The sequence below is a fragment of the Planococcus citri genome, chromosome 2, assembly GCF_950023065.1.
Source record: "Planococcus citri chromosome 2, ihPlaCitr1.1, whole genome shotgun sequence".
Classification (NCBI taxonomy): Eukaryota; Metazoa; Arthropoda; class Insecta; order Hemiptera; family Pseudococcidae; genus Planococcus; species Planococcus citri.
The window spans coordinates 53,085,132-53,110,029 of NC_088678.1; the positions used below are offsets into that span (position 1 = coordinate 53,085,132).

The 24,898-nt window shown below is 34.4% G+C and overlaps 4 protein-coding genes across 7 annotated transcripts in view; 2 read left to right on the forward strand and 2 right to left on the reverse strand.

The window, feature by feature from the left end:
* Positions 1–3,566: 3,566 nt before the first annotated feature.
* LOC135836458 (uncharacterized) overlaps positions 3,567–24,898 on the forward strand; it is a 145,038-nt gene continuing 123,706 nt past the window's right edge. The window contains exon 1 of the mRNA XM_065351310.1: positions 3,567–3,704. The gene's annotated coding sequence lies outside the window, so the exon portion shown is untranslated. The remainder of the gene's footprint in view (positions 3,705–24,898) is intronic.
* LOC135836466 (uncharacterized) lies at positions 3,712–9,925 on the forward strand. 2 transcript variants are annotated; one of them, XM_065351320.1, is made up of 3 exons: positions 3,712–4,384; positions 7,244–7,344; positions 7,433–9,925. In XM_065351320.1, the coding sequence occupies exons 1-3, from the start codon at positions 4,338–4,340 to the stop codon at positions 7,693–7,695; spliced, it is 411 nt and encodes a 136-aa protein (XP_065207392.1). In that variant the 5' UTR covers positions 3,712–4,337; the 3' UTR covers positions 7,696–9,925. The 2 variants fall into 2 exon arrangements, with proteins under 2 accessions (XP_065207392.1, XP_065207393.1); XM_065351321.1 differs by having other exon boundaries at positions 3,712–4,380.
* Positions 19,792–22,131, reverse strand: LOC135836444 (putative odorant-binding protein A5). Its single transcript, XM_065351278.1, has 7 exons — positions 21,978–22,131; positions 21,801–21,908; positions 21,602–21,725; positions 21,342–21,518; positions 21,165–21,258; positions 20,913–21,053; positions 19,792–20,825 (listed from the first exon to the last, which is right to left on the reverse strand). Exons 1-7 carry the CDS (start codon positions 22,041–22,043, stop codon positions 20,771–20,773), a joined length of 765 nt encoding a protein of 254 aa, XP_065207350.1. The 5' UTR covers positions 22,044–22,131; the 3' UTR covers positions 19,792–20,770.
* Positions 22,499–24,291, reverse strand: LOC135836445 (putative odorant-binding protein A5). Of its 3 annotated transcripts, none has more exons than XM_065351279.1 (7): positions 24,146–24,290; positions 23,955–24,035; positions 23,726–23,849; positions 23,438–23,629; positions 23,112–23,202; positions 22,820–22,986; positions 22,499–22,743 (listed from the first exon to the last, which is right to left on the reverse strand). In XM_065351279.1, the coding sequence occupies exons 1-6, from the start codon at positions 24,248–24,250 to the stop codon at positions 22,839–22,841; spliced, it is 741 nt and encodes a 246-aa protein (XP_065207351.1). In that variant the 5' UTR covers positions 24,251–24,290; the 3' UTR covers positions 22,499–22,743; positions 22,820–22,838. The 3 variants fall into 3 exon arrangements, with proteins under 3 accessions (XP_065207351.1, XP_065207352.1, XP_065207353.1); XM_065351280.1 differs by having other exon boundaries at positions 24,152–24,265; XM_065351281.1 differs by lacking the exons at positions 22,499–22,743; positions 22,820–22,986; positions 23,112–23,202 and having other exon boundaries at positions 23,440–23,629; positions 23,739–23,849; positions 24,146–24,291.

Consider the following 24,898-nt stretch of genomic DNA (forward strand, 5'->3'; position numbering starts at 1 on the left):
ATCCCGGCATCACCTTGAAAAGCTCAAACAATCAAAGAAGAAGGGTGATGTATGGTCTAGCTGTAAGATCTTCCCATCACGCATTTGAGTAACTTCGTTCAATTGCTGTGAAGACCAAGACCATTCAGCTTTCAAAATAAGCGCGAATAAGTACGACAGGGAAGGTACCTACTCGTATATTAATTACTTATCATTCGAATATTTGAACACGAAGGACAAAAAAATCAGAATTTGAGAACGATGATAATAAAATGAAAATACAATATTAGGTTTTTTGTCAACTTACTATATTGGTTGTCAAACTTTTTCTAAGCAACTTGTGAATAGGTACCTACAACAAAATTGCTTTTGTGTCTTTGCCTCATTTTTCTGTACGAAAATAGGCAACGCAAGCCGAGTAGTATAGGTAGTGTGGTTTTTTTTAACGAGGATTTTGCCTTATCAGGATAGGATTGTGAAAATCCGCGGTTGTTCGAACAACCGAATTTGAATTCACTGATAGAAGAATCCTTCTAGGTATCAGTGACGAATTCAGTGATTATGAACATATTAAATCTGGATAAATAATATACCTTATACTGGCGTAGTAGCTTCTGGTAATGGATTTTAGATAATTAGGTATTTTTCTGCTGAATTTTCAAATTTTCTTTTCTGAAAAAATATGTTTTTAACCAAACTCCTTCGAATACTCAAACTTGAGAAGAATTTTGGCGAAGAACATCTGGCATTTGACGATGATCATGAAGAAAATCGTCGATCCTGATTGATGCATTCCAAGTTATAATTTCGTAAAGATTCGTTCATGAAAAACCAAAAAATTATCCAAACAACCTCAGAACCACCCAAAATCTTCGGTTTTGATTTTTCGTTTTAGTTTTTAAATCCTCGACAAACGACAATGAGAACTGAGAAGAATCTGAAATATTTGTCAAGTATTTTCATTGCAATATTGGGGTTTTCATTGCAATGAGCAATGTATGATGTTCAGATTTCACTATTTAAACTTTAAATCGCTCCCAAATACGTATCTAAGCGGTTTTAAACGGATTTAGATAACTAATACCTAGCTTGAAATGAGATCGTCAAAGCGTGTATTTATTTTTACTACATTTTCGAAATGTGAGCTTTTCTAGCCAGTCGTCTTTGCTAAAAAAATTCACCATTGAATAACAAAGCGAGAAATTATCTACGATGAGCGAGAGCTTGATTCTAGGAAAATAGAAGCTTTTGCGATCATTTTCTCATAGATGTTTTCGATGATAATTTTGTTCAGAAGTATGCGAAACTAGAAAACCAATTAACCAATATTGAAATGAACCACCGCAGTGCAACTCAGCAAGTACTTTTACGATTCATTCATTTCATTTCATACATTGTACCTAATCAAAGATTTCAAATCGCTCCCGAGTCCCGAATGAACAATTTTAAACGAATTTTTATCATAAATAGCTTAAAATAATCGCGAAAGCCCCTAATTTTCAAAAATGAAGTCCTCGAAGCTTATTTTTGCTTCATTTTTGAAGTACGAGCTTTTTAACCGAGTCAGGTAACTCTTGTAACTTGTAAGTTGTATGAAATGAAAATTGAAAATGGGCAAATTTCAATTGAACATTTCATCTATAAATATCCGACGAATAATTATACCTAATTCAGTTTATTTTAAAGCTTGAAGTTTTCACTTTTGAAACATTATAAACTTATTTCAAAATTCTCCCTAAAAGTAGGAGTAAATCGAATTTCAAAATGTGAATTTTTTAAAGAAAACTGTCTCTTATCAGATTCATTTTCCTTTGCCATCCTGAAGAAAAGTGAACGCCAAACAACCTGCTAGGCTGCTAGGCTGCTATCGCTATCTCTTCGATTTCGTTTTTCGCCCCTGAAAAACACTTTCGTCAATTTTGTATGAATTATTTCTTCTACGACTAATGTAATGTAACTAGATGAAAAAACAAAAACGAAAAAAAAAATAAATGAAATAAAAATTGAAAAAATAAATTTCTCTTGTAACTTGTAAGTATCTATTTTTAGCAGGGCTGGTGACCGAAACGATCGTTTTGTTCCGTTCCGTTCATGAACAAATCACTTTGCATTTTTACTGTTCTGTTCCGTTTTGTTCATCATTTTTTCGTTCCGTTCTGTTTTGTTCTGTTCTGTTCCGTTCCGTTCTGTTTTGTTCTGTTCTGTTCTGTTCCGTTCCATTTGTTCTGTTCTGTTCTGTTCCGTTCCGTTCCGTTTTTCTAGGGGGGGGGGATCCCACCTGACAGAAAAATTTTTGAACTGGACAAAGCTAGATCGAATCATCAAAATTAACATGCAAAATTTGACACCATCCAAAATTTTGAAAATTTCAAGAACTGAAGTACATATTTTTGTTTTTCATTTTTTGATGAATTTTTTAAACTCAAATTTGGTCCCATGTCCCAAAATGACAAATGAGAAATGACTATGAGAAAAAAGATCAAAATTTTACCGAATTCATCTAGAATGTGCTATAATCAATTAATCATGTCCCACCACTCCCGCCGAATCAACTGAAAATGATTTTCAGCCATTTTGAGCAATTTGCATTCCTGCAACCTTCCAGCAGATTTTTGAGAATCGAAATTTCCACTAAATTTTCCAAATGAAGATGGAATTGGAAAGCTAAAATTCACACTTGACCATTCCCCCCCCCCCACATTGTAACCTGCTGAGTTGGCAGTTGGCTGATAGGCTGATAGTGTAGGTAATTTCAAATTTTTTCATTTTGTTCTGTTCTGTTCTGTTCCGTTCCGTTCCAATTTTTTTTTCTGTTTTGTTCTGTTCTGGTTTTGTTCATTTTGTTCTGTTCCGTTCCGTTCCGTTCTGTTCCGTTCTCAATAAGATTTTTTCCTGATTTGTTTATTGTTCCGTTTATTTGTTCCGTTCTGTTCCGTTCCACCAGCCCTGATTTTTAGCAGGGTGAGCTTTGTGAAAATAGCGTAGCCATAACCATAACCTGCATACAGCGTTGCCAATTTAGCGATTTTCCCGCCATTCCTAGCGATTTTGAACATAGAAAACCGCCAAAAATTGTTGATCTAGCGGCTAGCGGGAAGTCTAGCGTTTTTGACTTCATGGCCACTTTTACCATTTTAATTCACAAATTCAGCATTTCAGCTAAAAAATATTGAATTTTTGAAAAAAAAAATCAATGAAATTCAATTTTTGTAAAAGCCATCCACTCAATTTCATCAATTCTTTGGTAATTTTTGAATGATTTCACTGTTTTTTAATTTTTAGTTATTTTTGAACAGTTTTAAAATTTCAACAAATTGAATCTTCATCAGTTTTGTATTTTTTACATGACTTGAGGTTTTAAAAAAATGATGAAAATCTAGCGGGAAGTCTAGCGATTTTGCTATAGGGAATTTAGCGGTTTTTAGCGGTTTTTTAGGATCAATCTGGCGGGATTTTTCAATATGGCATTGGCAACACTGCCTGCATAACCAGTTCACATTCCAGGTAGTGGGGGTAGTGTGGTGGTAGCTGGTAGCGTAACCGCCACGCCGCCGCCGCGCCGATTGGCGATTTCTCATTCTCACTTTCCTTGTGTTTGTCAGTGCGGTAACATACTTTTGCGTCTGTTTTCGTATTTTAGTTGAAATTATTAACATAATTTTGCAATATTTTCTCTGTTTTTTGGTTATAAAGTGTCATTTCATCGTTCTTCAGTAATTTCATTGGTGAGTATATTCAATTTTCATGTAATTCAACTAGTTAACGTATTTAGCCGGTGTACTTCTTTTGTCTCGTGTACCGGCAGCCATTTCAGCTATGCATTGTGTTCTCGAATGCTATATGTTAATTCACCTTGAGTCAAGTTAGCTTTTTGAGTACATTCGAATAACTCGCAAAATTACATGTAATAATGCGGATATTCAATCCGTCTCGGCGTCTCATTTTAGTCATGTCAGATGTGGCGACGCGGCCGTAAAGTTGCCCATTGTTCTTATTTCCTAACACCGAAACACAAAATATGAAACGCGTAGAAATTTAATTTACATGTTTTCGATGATCCGGTGATGATTTTTTTCTTTCGGTGAAGTTAGATCAGATTCTGCGATGAATTTTATGTCGTTATTGTTCGATTGTGTTAGTTGGCGGGAAATGGGGAAGGAGAAATTCGGCGTCATTGTGAAAAAATTCGAAGTTTTTGTTGTCACAATGTAACGTAGGTAGGTAGCGTAGTTTTTAAAAGTTTTAAATCACGGTGTTGCAAATGGTTTTTAAATGTGATTGAATTATAGATTTACTCGTAAGATGAAGTGATCGATGAACGTATGTATCCAATCCACTTTTGAATAGTACAGTACTTCATGTCCAGTGTAACAACACAAACAATGCACGTTGGCGGTGTATGTAAGTAGGTACTTGTATTGTGATATTTATGGAATATTGATTTTGAATGGCGGGGTTTTTCATAGTTTTTTCTTACGTTAGAGTTCGATCAGATTCTTCTGTGATGAGTTATTGTTATTGTTCGATCGTGTAATTTGGAGGGAAATGAAGGAGGGAAAGTTCGGCGTCTGTGTTCGGGTACTAGAAGAGGAGGTAAAATCATAGGCCGTCATTTTGGTATCACCGTAATCAAAATGGCGGCCAATGATTTTACCCCCTCTTTTAGCACCCTGTCAGTGTGAAAACATTCAACGTTTACGATGTAACGTAGTTTTTATGAATTTCACATCACGGTGTTGCTAAATTTTGTTGAATGTGACTGACTTATGGAATTAGAAGAGTGATCGATGAAAGTACATTAATCTATCCATTTTGAAGAAAACTACTAGTTCAACATTACAAACTATGCACGTTAGCGTTGTATGTATGGGGACATGAAATGTTGAGAGGTTGAGACGGATTATGTAATGTTTGCGAATTATTCTCGTTGCAAAAATGAAAAGAATTCTGAAGTCCGGATTCGTCATTTGCAGAGTTTTCATTGCTCTGGTGATGAAGGAAAAAGAGGTTGCTGGTCTTTTGAAAACTTGTACCTAGGTAAGTAATTTCTCGTCGAGCCATTTCAGTCAATTTTGAATTTTGATTTTCTGTCTTCTGCATTGCGTTGCCCGTTGCGTTATTCCAATTTCTTGCGTTTTGAGGCGATAGTGGAATTTGTACTCGTAAAATATGAGCAGACATGGATTCAGTTTTGAGAATTGATAAAGTAACTTCGTTGCGATCGATGTAAATAATCTTGAGAACAAAATTTTTTGAAAACTAAGTAATTTATTTATTTAAAATATGCGTAGGTACTTGATTGAGAAAGCGGGTGGATTGAGAGCTGCCGTATTTTACATAAGAGTATGGTTATGTCAGCACTGTCAGCAGTGATTGTGTGTGGTTGTTCAGACGAGTGTCTGTGTTGAAAGAAATGCTAAATTGATTTTTATGATTTTCTTGAAGATATTTCGGTGGATTTTCTACGAATGATGTGATTTTTAATATTGTAAATAATGTACCTGATGATTAAATTGATTTACATTTTTCATAGCTTCTCAAGTAAATCAGAAAGTGAGTTATGGTATTTTAAAGTTTTGAAATGTCCAATTTTCGAAAGGAAAAAAAAAATTCAGTGTTGGGAAACTCTTTTATTATAAGTATGTCAACTTGAGCGACTATTTTAAATGTGGATAGGGATACTTCTTCAGTCTCCATGTGCACCCCTTCGGAAAATGAGATTGCGATTGAACTCGTGTTACACTATACAGGGGTGAATTATCCCCCACACTCGAATATCGCCATGAACTCGTCACGATACCAAGCCTAGTAGCCAATTTTTTATGTTGACTACCTACTAGAGAAATGTGGTTGTGATTGAACTCTGTGTGAAACACTATAGGGGTGAATCATCTCCCATACCGGAAAATCGCTATAGTAAATCGCCATCATGTCAACTTATAGTAGCCAATTTTTTGGTTTGCTACCTCTCCACGTACCCCTTTGAGAAGCGATGCGATTGAAAATACTACCGGGGTGAATAATTATTCCCCACACTGGAATATCGCCAATAACTTGCCACGATGCCAACCATGGTGCCAATTTTTTTATGTTGACCACCTCTCCACGTACTTACTCGAGAAATGAATCGCCATCACGTCAATTTAGTAGCCAATTTTTTGGTTTGCTACCTCTCCATGTACCCCTTTGAGAAGCGATGCGATTGAAAATACTACCGGGGTGAGTAATTTATTCCCTACACTCGAATATCGCCAATAACTCGCTACGATGTCAACCACAGTGCCAATTTTTTATGTTGACCACCTCTCCACGTACGTTACCTACTCGAGAAATGGGGTTGTGATCGGAATCTGTGTGTAACACTACAGGGGTAAATCATCCCCCACACCGGAAAATCGCTCGTAAATCGCCACCATGTCAACTCTGGTGGCCAATTTTTTTGTTTGCAACCTCTTCATGTACCTACTCGAGAAATGTGGTTGCGATTGAAATCCGCGTGTCACACTACAGGGGTGAATCATCCCCGACCCGAAGAGCGTTAATAACACGTCAGCTTGATAACTTTAGCAGCCAATTTTTTTAAATGAAAAATTAATAGTCAAATACCTCTCGACACATGTACTTACTCCATAGTCCCTCGTCGCTGTTGAAATTCTCTCTTCTCCCACCATGTCACTGACTGCTAAGGTTGACATGGTGGCAAGTTATTAAGTATATATATCTCCTTTGAATTTATCGTCTTTTTTAAAATTGAATATTTTTAAATACCATAACTCACTCCCTTGTTTTCTTGAGAAGTCGATTTTTTGACTTGCAATTTTTTTTTAAAATTTGGGTTGTAAGTAACTGTACAAAATATTACTGCAAAAGTAGTCTATTTTACAGATGACTGCATCTTTCAAAATATAATTTAGAGTAGGAATTTACCTGATTTACCATTTAAGAATTATGAATAAAATTTGAAAGAGTCTTTGCAACGTGAAACAATTTCGTTTTAATTTCAAACAAAACGATTCTTCTACGTAATGATTTCAAAGATGATTTTGTATAGTTTTGATTTTTCTTGAGAGTTGAGATTTGAATTGATGGCAACCCTGCGTTCATACAAGCGGTGTTGTTCAATTCTTGATTACCATTGAAACAATTGCTCAAATTTGTTGTATGTACTACTTACCTATACCTATTACCTACGTATACTCGTATATCAATTAATGGATTCATTCCATTCAAGTTCAATCAAAACGGAAATATTTGTAAATTGCAGAAAAATGTCGATTTTGCAAGTGTACGAAGAAATACTCGCCGAATATAACGAAATGATGCAACGTATTCGGCGAAACGAAGAAATTTCTGTCAATTTGGCATGTTAGTAGACCGGCATTAGCATTAGCATTTTCGAATGAAAAAAAATGGAATTTATAATACCTCTAAGCGTTTTTACAATTAATTTTAGATGAAATACAAAAAGAGTTGCTTCGAATGAGTGAAATTTCTGGCCAAGATGATAGTTTAAAGGACGTGTACAAGAGTATCCAAAGTAAAGAAGAAATCATGAAGAAGTTTTCTAACGAGAATTTCGATTCACTGAACATCCCGGTATCTGAATATCATTCATTGAAAGAAACCATCCAGTCTGCTTCGAATTTACTGGAAAAAGTATCAGCCGAGTTCCAAGAACTTACTTCGATTGATAACGAATCTAAGGATCGAGAATAATACTAGTAGGTAGTTGGAGTTTAAATTAACTAAGTAGGTAATCAACAGAATCAACTGTAAATTCTATTCGCATTATTATTGAATTATTTATTCAAGCCTCCGAGGTATTTTCATTATTTTTTGAACTATGTAGCTAATTAATTATATCAATTCAAGTTTTTTCGTTTCATTAATTCAGATTGTTTCACGGTTTGATATCCAGCGATATCGTCAAAAAGTCATACTCATCTTACCATCTCACGTATAACCTTAAATGATTTTCGAAAGTGTGAAAATGCCATGATGTTGAATTGAAGCTTGATACTTATGCACTACTATTTTTCAGTTTGTTTTGGTTATAAGGTATGCTTATAAAATTGGGTTTTCTGTAGTTACTATTTGAAGTGGGTTACTTCCTAGAAATTTCAAAATTTACAATTAATTTCGATTTGTAAATTCTCTTCATTGAAGGTAATTTCTGCCTGATCGTTTTTTAAAAAGAATTTCTTTTCAGTTTTGGAATTATTTTGTAACCAACTTCCAAGGTCTCAAGTCTTAACAGCTTTGTTATCAGTTATTACGCTGCATCATTAAAGTCGTTACGATTACGGTATAATTCGTGAATTTTGTTTGTGTTCTTTCGAGTCGTGTTTTCTGATAACTTCGGAATCATTTGTCGAAGTCGTCCTAAAAGTAACGCAAACAGTATTTTTCGATTTGATCGCATGTTCTCGTTGCGGTTTTTTCGGTTTTCCATGTTGTGTCGAAAATTTATGTAGTGAAGAATTTATAAAATCTTTGTCGCGATAATAGTACGTACCATTTTTAAAAATCGTCTCTTGTGGAGCTTTTTCGGTGTCGCTTTCGCTTTAGTGAGTCGCGAGTGTTCCTGCAACCTGCGCAGCTATCTATGCATCAGTCGGCGATCCAGTGTTCAGTATTGGTGAGTTATTTTATTTTTCTACCATACCTACCTAATATTTTAAATTTATCACGTGTAAATACTTACTTGTACAACATATTTCCTATGATAGTTTGCGTCGTGAAAGTATTGCTGATATTCTTTATTTAAAAAAAAAATTAATGAACACAACACATATTTCCTATGATAGTTTGAGTTTGGGTTGTGAAAGTATTGCTGGTATTCTTTATTTAAAAAAAAAAAAAAAAAATTGAAGAACACAACCAAGCCATGGTATGGTGATTTTATTTGCTAATAGATTCCTGTTTGTTGGTATGAAACTCCTATTTATGGAAGTATCTGTTGACACATTATGGTTTGAAATTGTCTAATTTAAAAGCATTTTGAATGGAGCATCAGTGCATTTTATGCATTGCTATCACTTAGGATAGCACAATGGAATTGAATGGAAACCTCACTCCCAACATTTTTCTCATCGTGATTCACCCACGATAAACACAAAACGTGAAGGAATCATGCTTCCAGATTTGCTGGCAGATACAAAAACTAACACATGATAACTTGTAACATAACTTATAATTGTTATATTTTTATTAATTTTCTTTATGAACTCAAAATCTGCCTCTCCCTCCTTGGTGGCACTTCGGAGCTAATTCTAAATGAAGATATTCTCCAACATTTATCTCATAATTTTTCATTGGATTTAATTACCTTATTATGATCTGAATAATATACAAATAGTTTTTCATTAGATTTAATTACCACATTATGATGAAGATACAAATGATCGTTGATACATTTTTATTATATTCCATGCAAGTTGTGGTGCTAGTGATTAGGCCTACTTACATCTTGGTCAATCCCAGAGGCCACTGTAGCGAATGTGCTTACAAATGGCTTACCTACTTGAACTGTTGTCGTTGAATTTGACCTTGCTATGTAGCATCAATAAGGGTATTCCCAGGTAAAATAGCCGAAATTGCCCTGTTCCTAGATTTGGAAAATTATGACGGATTATTGTTGGGTACCTCGAAAAAATTTTCAAGCGGAATTTCCGCCCCTCAACCCCCCTCCCCTTTGGACAGTATATAGCTTTGCGGGAAAAAATCGATTCATCTATCCATGAGTAGTGAGGAGAAAATACTGCTACCACGTGGAATGTGTAGGGGAAGCATGGGCCTTTCAATACGTTTTTTTTAAATTTATTTTTTCATCCTAGTGGTGGGGTAAAATTGACAGAAGAAAACTTAAAACCTCCACAGCTCCGGATTGAAGGATTGTGCACAAAAACTGTTTTCTTCGCCTAAATGTGTCTTCTTACATGTACTTTCTTCCTATACCAATCCATAAAATTGAAGTTTTGTCTGCAAAAGGCTCATATTTGCAAGAAACTCTAAAGAATGGGCGTTGTTTTTGTTGCATAATAATGCGAAATAACTCAGTGCTATTAGGCTCATACTCCATATAACAACGATACCGATTGCTGTTGATGTACCGGAATTGTGCTTCAAACTTGGCTGCTTCTGGATTATCTTTTAAAAGCGAGAGCGGGATCGTAAATTCTTCTGCCATTATTTCAGCTAGATAGGAGATTGCTTGACGGAGTTGAGAACTACAATATGTGAATAGAATCTTCATCTCTGCTATCGTCAATTCGGGAAAATTCTATAACTCGTCCGAGGAAATCAGTTGAGAAGGTGTCTTCAATTGATCTGAGTTCATGTTCTACTAACTTCTTCTGCAAGCGTATTTCTATCAGTCATTGTAGTTCGGATACGAAATGTAATCTAGGGCAAATTTTCCGCATCTGAATTCAATCATTTCTCAAACTGGTTGACCAGGTAGCATGCAATCCTGCAGTACAGTCCTATTTATTGTTCAGGTCTGCGATTTTTTTGAAATTTTTCCTGTGAAAGGACCTTCTGAAGGGATGACCATTGGCTCAGATCGCAGCCCTCTAGCCTTTTTTAAAATGCTGCTAGGGGGTGTCAAAGTTTTTAGTGAACTTGAAATGTCATCCATTTCAGCAGTGGATTACTCGATAACCGCAATACTCCGAAATGGAACTTTTTCCAATGGTTAGGGGATTTGAAAAGCTTTTTGGTGATATCATGAAAACCAGTGTTGGCACTTAGATCGTAAAGTTTCGAAACGTAGTTTTCATATTGTTCCTACTCTCAAAAATTCTGAAAAAAATATATTTCGTAAAGTCGATTTAAAACATAGAAAAAAGTTTTGATTCGTGAAGTTGACCCATGTGACCCTCATTTCCTACGTATCCGTTGAAAAAGTCGAAAAAACCCCTTCATTCAATGAAATAAACTCATTATACAAAAAAATCAAAATTCGAGAAAATTCAATTTTCGGTCGTCTTATCTTGACCTCTTTTTGACGTATTTCATGAAAAAGTTTATGAAACTCATACTCTTCAAAAAAAAATTCGTTCATTTTTTGAATTTTTTCAAATTTTGATTTTTTTTGTGATGAGTTCTATTTTATTGAATGAAGGATTTTTCCAACTTTTTCAACGGATACATAAAAATAAGGGTCAAATGGGTCAACTTCACGAGTCAAAACTTTTTTCATGCTTTAAATCGAAAAATCGCATTTTTTCGCAGACTTTCAATTTATTTAAATCGACTTCACGAAATAATGCCATCCCAATTTTTTAATATGTTGTTCAGCATGAAAAGTTGTCCATAATATATTTTTTTCAGAATTTTTGAAAGTCGGAACAATATGAAAACTACGTTTTGAAACTTTTCGAGCCAATTTTTCGTACGAAGAAAAGTGACAACACTGATTTTCATGATATCACCAAAAAGTCTTTCAGAACCCCTAAACTATTGGAAAAAGTTCCATTCTGGTAGGTATCGTGGTTATCGAGTAATCCACCGCTGAAATTGATGATATTTCAAGTTCACTGAAAATTTTGACACCCCTAGCAGCCTGTAAAAGAGGGCTAGAGGGCTGCGATTTGCGCCATTGGTCATCCCTTCGGAAGGTCTCTCCACAGGAAAAATTTCAAAAAAATCGCCGACCCCCCCCCTTTCCACTTCTTGGTCGAATTGACGTGGAATGACCTAGATGTCATTGATGTCAATGTTGATAGCACTATTAGGACAGGAACATTGATATTCATGCACACAGATATTGCTTTCTTCACATTTTAACTGGCGAGATGAATATTTAATTTTGACGATCTTTAGATAATACGACAAACGTATTTTCATTATCAATCACCTTTCAAATCGCATCTTAATCAAAATCCATGGACAGTTTGTGTGCACTGTGCAGCTTCGATTTTTTGGATTCTAGAAAAAGCCTTGTTTTTTTATATTTTGATAGCTCTCTCAAAATACTCTGCTTGAATCAAATCCATAATAGCACTTAGTGCAACATCTATTCTGCGGCATTTCTTATTCTCTAAGAAGCAGTATTTAATTTGCTTATGCAAATTCTCAATGTACATAGGTATTCGTATTAATTCCACAGTACATACGATAGGTACACGCTAGGGCACTAGTATACGCCCACTCTGTATTTTTTGTCGTTGACTTCATTTTTAGTGCGAAAAAAGCACCCGAATACCTATCGATCATGAAATGAGTTCGCAATTATAATTTGAAATCTTCTTTTGTTGGTGAACCCCTTCGAATTTTTGACAAGTCGGTCGAATAATGAGAACTGTGAGTATTCTTTAATTTTTACAGTGTCCACTCGCCTGGAAAACCTTGAAAAGTCACTGTCGAGAAATTCGGTCGGTCTAGGAAAGTCAGGGAATTTCGTACTGTTCACGCGAAATCCCTGAAATTTGGAAAAAAAACGATCAATTGCAAATTTTGAATAAGGACCTGTGATGAAAGGAAAACAATAGGTTACTTCTTGAAACACAAATTTTCGAAAGCTTTTGCTCTCGCTACGCTCGGGCTCATTTTCTTTTTTTTTTCGAGAGCAAAATGAAAATTTCTAGATAATAAAAATCAGGTTTTGCAGCCAAAAAATGAACTTTTCACAGAAAAACATCGTTTTATGCTTCTCGCAATACAAAACCAAAGCTTGGGCCTGTTCCGTTTTCTGTTTCAATATCAACTTCCTTCAAAAAAAAAACTACTCGTTCTTACAATTCAAAACCCTCGTTTTTACCGTTCTTGTTAGGCGTATTCAACTACTTACTGATTAATGTTTTAATGTTATCTTTGATAGCGTCGATTGACACGTATGTTGTAAATACAAACATTTTTCAGCATTTTCGTTTTCGTTTTTTGCGTTATGATTTAAATCCAAAAAATTGTCAATATAAATTTTTGTTCACCAAGAAAAAGTATAGGGTAAAAAGAGTTTCTTTACTGGCGATTTTGTGCGCGATAATTGTGTAAAGGGCACTTCAATAGAAAAATACACTCATGTGAAATCACAACACAACTCTGGAATATGTATTCGATTGATTATACGTATCCATTTATTCATTTTTTGATGTCTCAACAGCCTAGTTTTTCAATTGCGTTTACGATTAATGTTGAATTTTATTATGTAATTATTTTTGTGAGCAGGCCTCTCGATTTCATCAGAAAGGTCTCAAACGTCGTCTCAAAGTTGCATTCAAGTTTAATTTGAGTGATTGTGTGTGTTTCAAATCTTGTGAGTGATTTTTACTATCTCGAATTTTTACTCTACATACAAGTACGGCGTTTTTGTTAGATTATTGATGCGATACTCATTTATTCCATGGCGTTTTATGGTGTAATATTAATTTTCTCTGGATAATGTCTCAATTGAAACTATGTACCTCTCAGTACGTACTCAAAATTACAAAATGAAATGAAAAATGTCTACAACAAATGGATGTTGGAAAATTATGCCAGTAAGGGAAATGTTAACATTCGGTATGTTTTTTCATCTTCAAGGGTTGAATAAACTGAGCTAGAATGTGTATTTGTATAGGTTTAGGTATATCAAAAATGCGAGTAGATCATTATGTTTTCCGAGTAAATGGCTGATAAATATAGCATTGAGGTTTTTGTGGCAAACGAAACACGGAAGTTTGTTGATATTTTTGAATACTTTACATATTATTTTTGAGAATTTTAACGCGTGTTCTTTATTTTCTCCTACATAACAGAAAATATATTTTTTAATATTTCGATACTTTGATTAGAAATGATAATGATATTTTTGAATACTTCACATATTTTAAGAACTTTGACGTGTGTTCTTTATTTCCTCCTGCATAACAGAAAAAACATTTTCTAATGATTTGATATTTTGATAAGAAATGAAATTGAAAGAAAATGGAAAAGATAGCATGAAGCCCTGAAATTATATACTACTCATGATACGTGATTTTGCCTTTTTGTTAGGTCAATTTCCTTTCCTTCAGTATGGACCCGTTTGCTATGTGTGGTGTTCCAAGTAACGAGTGTTTTCACACGTTTCAGACGATTTTAACCATCGTTTTCGTACGGTTTTCTAGTTTACTTTCCTGTGTAGTGTGTATTTATTGTTATTGCGGTGTAAGAAAGGACGACGTTTTAGGGAATCCAACATGAAAATCGAGTACTTCAACTTGAATATTATGCATGTGACGTTGAAATGATCTCGATTAGATACCACATACAGATGCGTTGCATCTATATTATTTTATTCTTTGTGGTTGGTTACGTGAATGCGTGTCTTGAGTGGCTGATGTCAGATCCACAAATTTTGACCGCTATAGGTGGCTACACAGGTGTAGCATGTCACCTTATTATGTCAACTGCACAAAGTGACATCGCTAATTATTTATTGGTACTCTGAGAATAACGTCGATCTTTTCCTGTAGAAAAAAAATATTACTGCAATCAATAGTGCACCAGGTGAGAAACCAAGAAAGCATCTCTTCACGTCACGGTCACATTGTTGACAGAAACTTCTGTAGTTTCATTTCAATTTCTACCACCTTTGTAAACGGGTTCCAGTCTGATGGGAGAAAAACTAATTACAATAAGTATCATACTGTTTGTAATATGTACTTTTTTGCTTTGTTGGCATATCCTGTGATTAAAAAAAATAATAATTCGAAATTAAGATGATAAAATACTTATTGAAGGTCTAAAAACCACGCCATCGAAAATTGAATATGAAAAGAAATGCCAAGCCTGTTCGCAGGAGGAAAAAAGAATACACAATTAAAAATTGAAAGAAATACAAAAAAATTGAGAAAAATTAGGTGAATGCTGAGAAAATGGCATTGAAAAAAAAAACGAAAATCACAAAGAAAAGAGAAATATTGTTAAGACAGATAAAATGAACATGAGAAAGACCACGCCTCATTTCGAAATTTTGCATTTCATTAAACATTTGTGCAGCCATTGACCAAACTATAAATTCGCATTGGGTTATCTTTTGTATCTGACTTAGTTATATCAAAGATAGCACCTTCAGTATTAATGTCTGGATGTGTTTAATTCAACGTTCCTCTCTTTTTTCTGTAAATACTGACATGAAACGTATTTTTAGGTATTTTATTTTGTTTTTGAATACGTGAAAAACTAGCATAAGATGCACTATTTTTATGATGAGAGAAAAATATAAATTTTATCAATATGGTAGAACATGAATAAAATTGAATAAAATGAAGCTGAAAATTTGCATATTCCTAAAGTTTAATTTGTGAAGGAGGCTAATCCAGAGAAGAATATTTATGACCATGTTTCGCCTTAAATTATCTAGAGATTTCCGAGCTGTGCACATAAGTAGCATACCTAGGACCTACTTATTCAAAAAAAATTCTAGTTCAGAATCCTTTTCTGTTCTGTGACAGGGAACTCTTCATTTTTTGCACAATTTGAGCTCGCTTTATTCGAGTGTAAGCGATATCAGCCATAGTCTAATTCGTATGTAATGATTTGAAGGACACTTTACGATTCGTTGAGTTCGTACATTGCGACAACTATTATTTACAATTACTAATGAGGATTGCAATGGGTTAATAATTGCTTATTTCAAGTGTGATTCATATTGATTGAATTTATCGATTTTTCGTCTAAAATTATTTGTTATTCCATGAATCAAACTTCTTGTGAGTATAGTATAAGTACATACATTACATACTTAACCTACAGCTCACCCTCTGTGGCGATTTGAGCTCATGTTCGATTGCTCTTTTGTTGTATAAAGTAATTTTCCGTAATTTCTGTTAATTTGAAGCTGCTACGTCTTCATAGGTATGAGACGCAACGCAACGTTGCTACAGGTACCTACCTATTATTCCATAAAATGAATAAAGTGTAATCAATCGAATTCCATTTTGAAATCTGTTGTGTGGCAAGTGGAACGCCAGAATGTTTAACGGGTCAATAAAGCTATCGTTGGCATTTCGGCAAGATTTTTTTGTCATTTTTAGACTACTTTTGTAATTTTTTGTCAAGTATTAATTCGCTAATGACTATCTAGATTTTTTCAAGGAAATTCCTTAATTTAAATTCAATTCTTCGAATTTTTTGGTTGTTTTTTTGGTACCCGAGTATTCATGGTCTTTTCCGTGATTAAAATTTTTTTATATTCCCACAAAGTATTAGTTCATGTCTGGAGTGTAGTTCCTTCGTTGTTGATTTGAACATTGCGAAAACGAATAATCGGCGAGTGTCTTACGGTGTCATGGAATAAGGTTTCGGTGTTATTGATAAAAAAACGCGTTCAAAGTTTTGAATTCTATTTCTTGTGATGATTAAATTTTTTTGTCTTACTCAGTTCTCAATGAAACTTTCTGCATCGACTTCCCGGATGTACAGTATATGAGTACAAATTAAGTTACCTGTATAAAGACCACATTAGACTTGAAAAATTCTAAAATGTTCCAAAATTGGAACACCACCTTTCCATCTTGATAAAAAAAATTATACAGTGGAATCGCGATAACTCGAAGCTGAAGGGAAAGGAGTTGACTTCGAGTTATCGGAGTTTTCGAGATAACGAGGTGAATTTTGCATTGAGTCTTATGGGGAGTTGAAGAAACAGACCTTCGAGTTACAGAGGTTTTCGAGTCAACGGAGTTCGAGTTATCGCGATTCCACTGTATTAAGTTGAAAATCATATTTTTTTTGCTTCTGACAAATCTTGAGTAGTCAACTTTGAGCGGCTTCAACTTTTTTTGGAAGATACAAGAATGGATCGCAATTTTTGAAATTTTTGGACTTTTAAAAATGAAATTTTATCAAAAGCTGTTTTTGGATCCTAAAGGCATGTACGAGCAATACTAAGTACATATTCTATTGGGAAAAAAAAGCAAACAACTCCCCAGCCTTATTCTATGACACAAACTACTGCCCCGGTAACGTCAACTCATAGACAGAGATATTCGCAAATCGTTCCCGGGGATCAGCGTGCTGTTGCATGAAAAGGGGATACTGTTAGGTGCATTAATCATTCTGAGTGTGTGCAATGCATCACGCAAAAATTAATAATTTCACGATCAACAATAATTTTTCTCTACCAAAAGAATTCTAACGATACCCTTCTGGCTGATTTACTATTTTTTCATTTTTGTTAGAAATACATTTGCGTACCAGCGTTTTACGTATATACTTAATTTTCTTCAATCAGGTACCCAAATTCGGATTATCGAGTTGAAAAATATTCACATTCAAAAAATATCGCGTTCTGATCATATAACAATATTGCACAGTATCTCCTTTTCAGCAACTTCACGCGTAAATCCAAAAAATGTTGTGCACTTTGCGTGAATTTGCGAAATATGGTTCTAGAGCTTGATGTAGGCCGGATTGTGGTCGGATTTTTTTTTTACAATTTTTTTCTTCTTTCGACCCCAGTACCGTCGGACTCTCGGAGCTCGTCGAAGCTTCGTGGCTTTCTATCTGTTTCTGTAATCAACGTCGAAGAAACACGACTGCAGACAATTTGATTCCGATTTATTTATTAGTATGATCTATGATCGATGCGAATCTCGTTTTTGTGGGTGCGTGACTAGTTGATGTGAGTTTGACGGAACTGCATCACTGATGGGTGATCATAGCTGGGGTAGCCACACTACTTCTCCAGTTCACCATTCGTGAAAGCTTTTAAAGTGTTTGGATGCTGGTGAAATGGTGTTGATTTTTTCCTCAATTAATCTTGCGTATCCGTTCGTAGCTATGGGGAAAAATCATTGAAAGTACCACTTCTCGTCGTCAGAATGCAGCCCAATGTTAGTCGCTTGCAAAGAGGTTGGTTGTTCGTAATTGTTTTGAAAGACAATGACGAAAAGTGGTATGTTACCCTACCAAGTTTTTTTTGGACGCTGGAAGCCCTTCACATGTACCCGTCTTACGCCCGAGCACATCGCTTTGGCTTTGGACAGTACTCACAGTTTTACGATTTTAGAAACATTATGCTAGATTCGAGCTCTGAGTATATCTGTGAAGGTTTTGAATCTCATCTTCGTATCTTCTAACGTATTTACTGAGTTTACTGTCCTGCACCGAGAGGTCGTGTACGATTGCTGTAATTTTTTTTAAAATTCTATAACTAAATTCCCATAATTTTGAAAAAAGCATCGGAATGGTTGAGCTGTCATTGGCCCTTCCTGGAGGTATTTGAAATATTTGAAACCAAATTGCGTGTAATTTTTATGGTGAATTGGGCAAGTGTTCGAGAAGGACCTATCCCAATGGTTTCTGTGATTTATACATTTCAGTGAAATTTTGAAAAAAATGGAACTCTGCAGGATTTTGGAACACGTTATTCTTGTGAAATACTTATTTAGTCTTAGAGAATCCTGAGTAATCAGAATGCAGATACCCTACTTATTTCAAAATTCAAACCTAACTAATTGTTTTCTAAATTAGGTAGATTTTTTTTTCATCATGGGTCAACATTTAACAAGCGTAATGAAATCAGTGGAATTTGTTTGAAAAATCTTCAATTTATAAATTTATCTCTCTTGAAGTCAAATTTTGTATTATTAAAAAAACCAAGAGGGGAGAGAATCTTTTCAAAGAAAGAATTTTAAGATTTCATGTTTTCAAATTGAGTGTAACGCGCGTGGGTTTTTCTATAGGATGGATATGGTCATTTTGGTTTATTGTGTAACAACCAACCTGTAATATTTCGTATTGAGTATCGAAAAACCATTGAAAATTCATTCAAAAAACATTCAATGATCCAATCAATTAATTTTTTGTCCCTTGAGCTCGAGTGTTGTTTTATGCGATTAAGACGTCACCGAAGTATAAATGCGTTGTTTTTCTCTTGTACTTTTCCAATTTCGTGGTGAAAGAGGCAAATTCTCCGAATGGACGAACATCTGAACTGACATTATAATGAAATGAATGTTTCCTTTAAGGTGCTCAAAAAGTACGACCGCCATCGAGGTCGATGTACATATAATCAATATAATCATGAGGTTTTTGGTAATTCTGGTATCAGTTAAATTGCGTTGGTTACCCATTTCAACTGCATTTTGATAAAATTTTCTTTCACATGCTTTTGGAAAGGTGTACATGTTGAAAATATTTCTGGAGTTCGTAACTAATTCACTTATGTATTGTGTTTTAATTAGAATCGGTTTTTTAATCTCTAAAGTCATTGATGTATTGTTTGGTTTTTTCGGCTTGCAGTTGAAAGATTGTGTATTTTTCTTGTGGTTTTTTGGAAGTCAGTGAAATTTTTGACAACACCTCTCATTAAAAAAATGAAAAAATAAATTTAGGTTCAAAAGTGTACACGTAGGTACAGTGAAATGCTCGAAGTGAAAGTTGACATTTTTTTCGCTTGAACTGTATTTTTCCCAGAAGAAGTGATGAATGAACGAAAAAGTTCAAAGTGGCGAAATATTTTTGGAATCATAATATTATTAATGGCCAGCAAGTCTTGAAATACAAATGTCAATTTTTTCGGACGGTTTCTTTTTCAATTCAAAATTTTTCCATCGTAAATTAATTTGATTGATTTTCTAGAAATCCGAGATCACTTCGTCACATTTTTTTTACATATAAGGTAACTCGTTTCGAAGCAAACAAAATTGAAAGCAATTACCTATACCTACCTCAGTAGCTAAGTAAGTAGTGAGTCTAAGTACTAGATAGAAGCTGTTGGTTTTCTCTTTCCTAAAATCTAAAGTTATGAAACAATTCGATTTCTTTTTGGATTTTCTTGTGTAAGTTTATAATCGTTGAAAGTCGAGTTGAATGCTTTGTAAAAAAAAAAGAAAATAACAATTTTATATTGACACCGGATTGGGTGGTGTATTTTTGATGAAGTTGAAGTGTTTGCACAAACGTGAATAAAAATAATACGAAAAAATATTATACCCGTATCCTGTATGTGTTATCGATATTGAGTTTCGTGTAGAGACGAGAAAGTACACTGAAAAAAAAAAACAATAAAAATTACTGTTTCAGTATAGTAACCGGATCCAATCCAAAAATAATAGTGATTTTTACTCAGACAAAAAATACATTTTACTATAGAATTAGGTAAAATTTATTACTCTCATAGTAAAATTTACTAAATCTCATAGTAAAATTTACTAATCTCATAGTAAAAATCGCAATATTTTTGAATGGGATCCGGTTACTGTATGAAATAGTAAAAATTATCCATAATTTTTTTTTCCGTGTATTATGAATTAAAAGTGTATTCCTAGAAAAATACTGCGTTTCGCAGTCTTTGCCTTTTGTTCAAGACTTTGAAAGATAAGAAATGCCGAGCCGCCGAGCGACGATGCGACGCGATGTATTGTGCTCAATCGTTTTGGGTTTTTCATAGCATTTCATGTTCGAGACTTCGAGTTATTCGTTGCTTGATTTTGCGTGTCCAATTTTTCGTTTCTGATCTTTTCTGCGTATTTTGTACTTCGGCAGTGCGGTTGTCCTTGAACTACCATCTTGAAGTTGAAAATGTTATCAGTTTGTTTACTTCATTGCAGTTATTTCTCGTTCGGCATCGTATTACTTGAAGAATATGGTAAGCGTCGTTTTTTTCTGCTATAGCCAAGTTTTTATGATTTTTTCCCCTCAAGTTGATTGAAAGAATAAGATGAATAAGTACGAAGTTACACGAAATATTGTTATAAAATTACGATATTAACTCCCTGAAATGAGTAAAATTTCACTGAAGCACTGACAAGATCGACGAGTGAGAACAAATTCAGAGATATTGCATCTTGTCCTCATGTGAGATTCGTAACTCCAACTCCTATCGCATACCCACATAATCATCCGGTTTCATTATGCTCATCATTTCACGTTTTCTGTAATCAAAATCATTTTTCAACTTACAAAACCTGATTTTTCTTCACTCCGGAAAAATTATTCTGAATTGAGTAATGGTTCATTACATGTCGTATCTCACGGGAGAGTAGTCTCGAAAAACAGCGCTTTGTTTTGGCACAACGTAGAAGAAATTGCCAGCTATCAAAAAACTCCCACCGAAACTTTTTGTGAAATTAGACATCGGTGTGAAATGTCGTTCAAGCATCCTGCAAATTAACGTTATCAATTAGCGAAGCACCCGTACAAAATTTTGAATTTGAAATATGCTAATGAGTTGTTTGGCTAAATAAAAACTGCTGCTAAAGTCTGATATTTACGTTTGAGTTGAATTATCTTCAGCATTCAAATTATTTAGATCGATTTTCTTGAATTGTTCATAGATAGAAAATGCATACACCACATTATGAGTTCCTGTTGAAAAATTTACAAAATTAATTCTGGTAGTTTTTTCCGAAGAAGTAGGTAGGTAGGTACATGTTCAAAGAAATCCCTACCATTAGGTTCATTGTTTTGTGTATTTACATAAGGTTGTACAATAGTTCCCGAGCCCATATTATTTTTACGAACGTTGACCATTACGCATTGATGCCACGAATTTTCAGGTGGAATAGATTCTTGCTTTTGTAACTTGTTGGTATTATTCTGATGACTGGGTACTTTTTCAAGAGCGCCTGAAAAATGAAAATTGTCGTTTGTTTATTTCCACCATCGAGATCGTGTATAAGTTTTGTTGGAATTTTAATGATATCTATACCTAGAATTACTACAGTGTAGAACTTCTCAGATTTGTAATCCCAGGATATTTCTGGCATGCCTTGAATTTGGTATGGAAAGTAAAATTGACCTGGTACTACGATGAGGCCGGGTCCATAGATCACCTGTTCAAATTGAAAATATTCAATATTCAATTTGATATGCGAGTTGAGATTGTTTTTAAAGGATGAAAAATTTACCGCGCAGGTTTCCTTTGGACTGGATGGCATCAGATGAGGTACTATCAACTTGGTTTCAAATATAGATTCGCCATTATATTCTGTTGCGTGATTTGTATCTTGCTGAGACTGAAAAAGAATATTGAAGTGAGACATGAATTGTTGAATTTTTTTTCCTAGTTTTGTATTTTTTCTTACCGTGGCTGAACAAAATAGCAAAAAAATCAAGCAACACGTATTTTTCACATACACTGGATTCTTCATTGTATTGATTATAACCTGAAAAAATTTCCGTCATAATGGTACTGAACGTTCTTGAATACTAAACATGAATTCATCTCCGGAAATACGATCATGCGATTGATTGTGTACGGTGATTGATGTTATCGAAGCATCGGCAATTTGGCTTATCAAAAATATTTAATAAGATTCATATCGTATGTAATATTTTCAGTACCGAGTAAGAAATCTTGAATTTTTTTCACTCGAGGCATTCTGATGGAGTTGTGAAGGTTTAAATGAAAGTTCTTCTTCTTCGTTTGTCTTTCTACGCAATTTTTTTTTTTTTTTTGATGACTGATGGTTATTGCGGAAGATCCAACTTCGAAAAATGAGGTGGGGACAGAAAATTTCAATGTTTCTAGGAGAGTGCTAACCTGAACGCATATAAGTACATTTTTTGATTGAGTACTTGGGAGAAAATCTGTGGAGTGAAGATTTTTATTTTTTTGAAATTCTTCTGAGTTGGAAAAAATAGTATTGAATGAGTTATTTATTTCAAGAAATTACATAGTTTTTTCAGATTAGTTTTTTACAAGCTTCTTTACCTAGCTTCAAGTTTTTTCGTCATATTGGCATTCATCAAAAGCTGGTATGTGGAAATCCCCATCATCTCGTCTCTTTCTACCCGCAATCAGTCAAACATAGATAAATAATGAATATAAATGAGCTCGTCCATTTTACACTGGAATCAGTTGAAAATTGTATCTTATATAGTGGATTTGAAAGATTAGCTTGTGATCTAAAAAATCTCCACTTACTGTATGTATTTGTTTCAATCTAATCTTTCCATCGAAGTCTCCGCACCACCGAAGTGTCTAATACGATCTTTTTAGGAACTGCATAAAAAAAGTTTCCAGCCAAGAAAATACTTTCGTTGAAATAGTGTTTAAAATTCGATATTGGTGTGAAATACTTGAAGAGCAATCTGTTAAAACACAAGTGACTATATTGTTAATAAAGTCGAAAATCAATTCGAGCCACGCGTCTGCGAATATTTTTCATTTTTGATCATGAATTTAGCGGAAGCTTAATTATGCTGGGAGTGTTTACGCTTGAAGGGTGGTATTCCCATCATCGGATACAAATTCCAATTCCTTGCTCTGCTCGTATACCGCAAAGATGTGAATTATGTCGTGTGTATCTGTGGTAAAAAAATCGTATGACGTAAGATACCGGGATGAAAATAATTACTTTTTTCGTATACGAAGATGTATTGGTGATGAAAACGTTCATGTGAAGTGTGAGATGAGGTTTTGAATTGATTTATGTTTTTTTTTTCAAATTTTTTGTGTAAAGGAGGTGGAGGGATTTAGATCTTGTCATCATTTCCGGGTGTCATCTGTTTTAATTGAGTGAAATTTTATTGACCAACGTACTATGTGTATGAGGCTGAGGCACAGATGACTCCAGAAACGGTTGTAATACGGTTCCTGATGAACTCAAGTCGTTTTCAAAGACATTCACTTTCACCCATTCATGCCACCATTGTTCGGGAGGTGAAATATTGGTTTCATTTTCGAATACGGGGGCTGTTGTGATTGCATACTCAGCCTTTCTCTGGAATGCACCTGTGAATGTTTAGTGAACATTACGTATATGTTTGTATTTTAGACTTCTCAGTTCTCATATCGAATTTAGGTACTGCTTGAGAATGATCCACAAACCAAGAATCATTACTGTGTAGAATGTTTCTTCTTTGTGATTCCATATTATTTCTGGTAATCCTTGTATTTGGTATGGAAAATAAGGTTTCCCCGTAAGAATGATTAAACCGGGTTCATAGATAACCTGTTGTGTGAAATAATGTACATTTTTCAATTACCATAGAAATTCTTTAGCGAAGTTTTTTCAGAGAAATATCCATTGAAGAAGTATTTTCTCAAGTTAATTTACCGAACATATTTCCTTGGGTGGTGTTGGGAATAAGTGAGGTACTATCAAGTGATCAGTGAATTCTGAAATTGTATTTTCTCCCTGTAATTAGAGAGGTTATGATTAGCAATTTTCTTGAAGTGGGTCTCTATTAAAATTGCTTGTATTTGAGAACGCTGTTTTAATATTACAAATAGATAAATTCTACGTACTTGTACTTTGACTGTGTTGAATTTAACAAAAATTAGAATACACAAATGATAAAGGGTGAAAGCAAATTTCATTGCTGAAAAGTGTTTAGCTTGAGCGGTGAGCATTTGATTTGATATTGGACTTCGGTATTTTATCGTGGCGTGTAACTGAAAGTGAGTTGAGTAATTGGGGGGGGGGGTATTTGATTGAATTGATCTACCTATACGTTCTTCACTTTTAGAGAAGTAAGTATTATGTATGTGGTTATTTGATTGAAATGCTGTACTTACTACGAATTTTGGTTCTCAGAAACAAAGAATATCTGCATGTGTGGATGTCTATGTTGTTCAAGCATCTATCGTAGGCCTATCAAAATATCTATTGATGTTATAGGAAAATGTGTTTGAAAGTTACTTGACCTTTGGAAGGCTATTTTGATTTTATCGAAAGTCTGATTCCCACTAGCAACTCGGTATACTTTTTTTTCCTGGCCTTACATCACTTAATAATTTTGATTAATTTTTTTTGAAAAATGCCAAAGAGCGATCAGAATGTTTTTACCATCAGTCTCCAAAATGTTTCCGCGTCGAATTTTTGTTGTTTTTGTTGCGAGAAAAAAATCAACTGTTGAGCTACAAGCAAAAATCTTTTCTTGCAATCAGTCCGCACATCCACAGAAAGTCATGAATAACTTGTGATTTGTGGTGACACTCAAGTATGTTAGCTACGCACATATAAATGTCGTGTAAAATCAAAATATGAAATTTTAACAA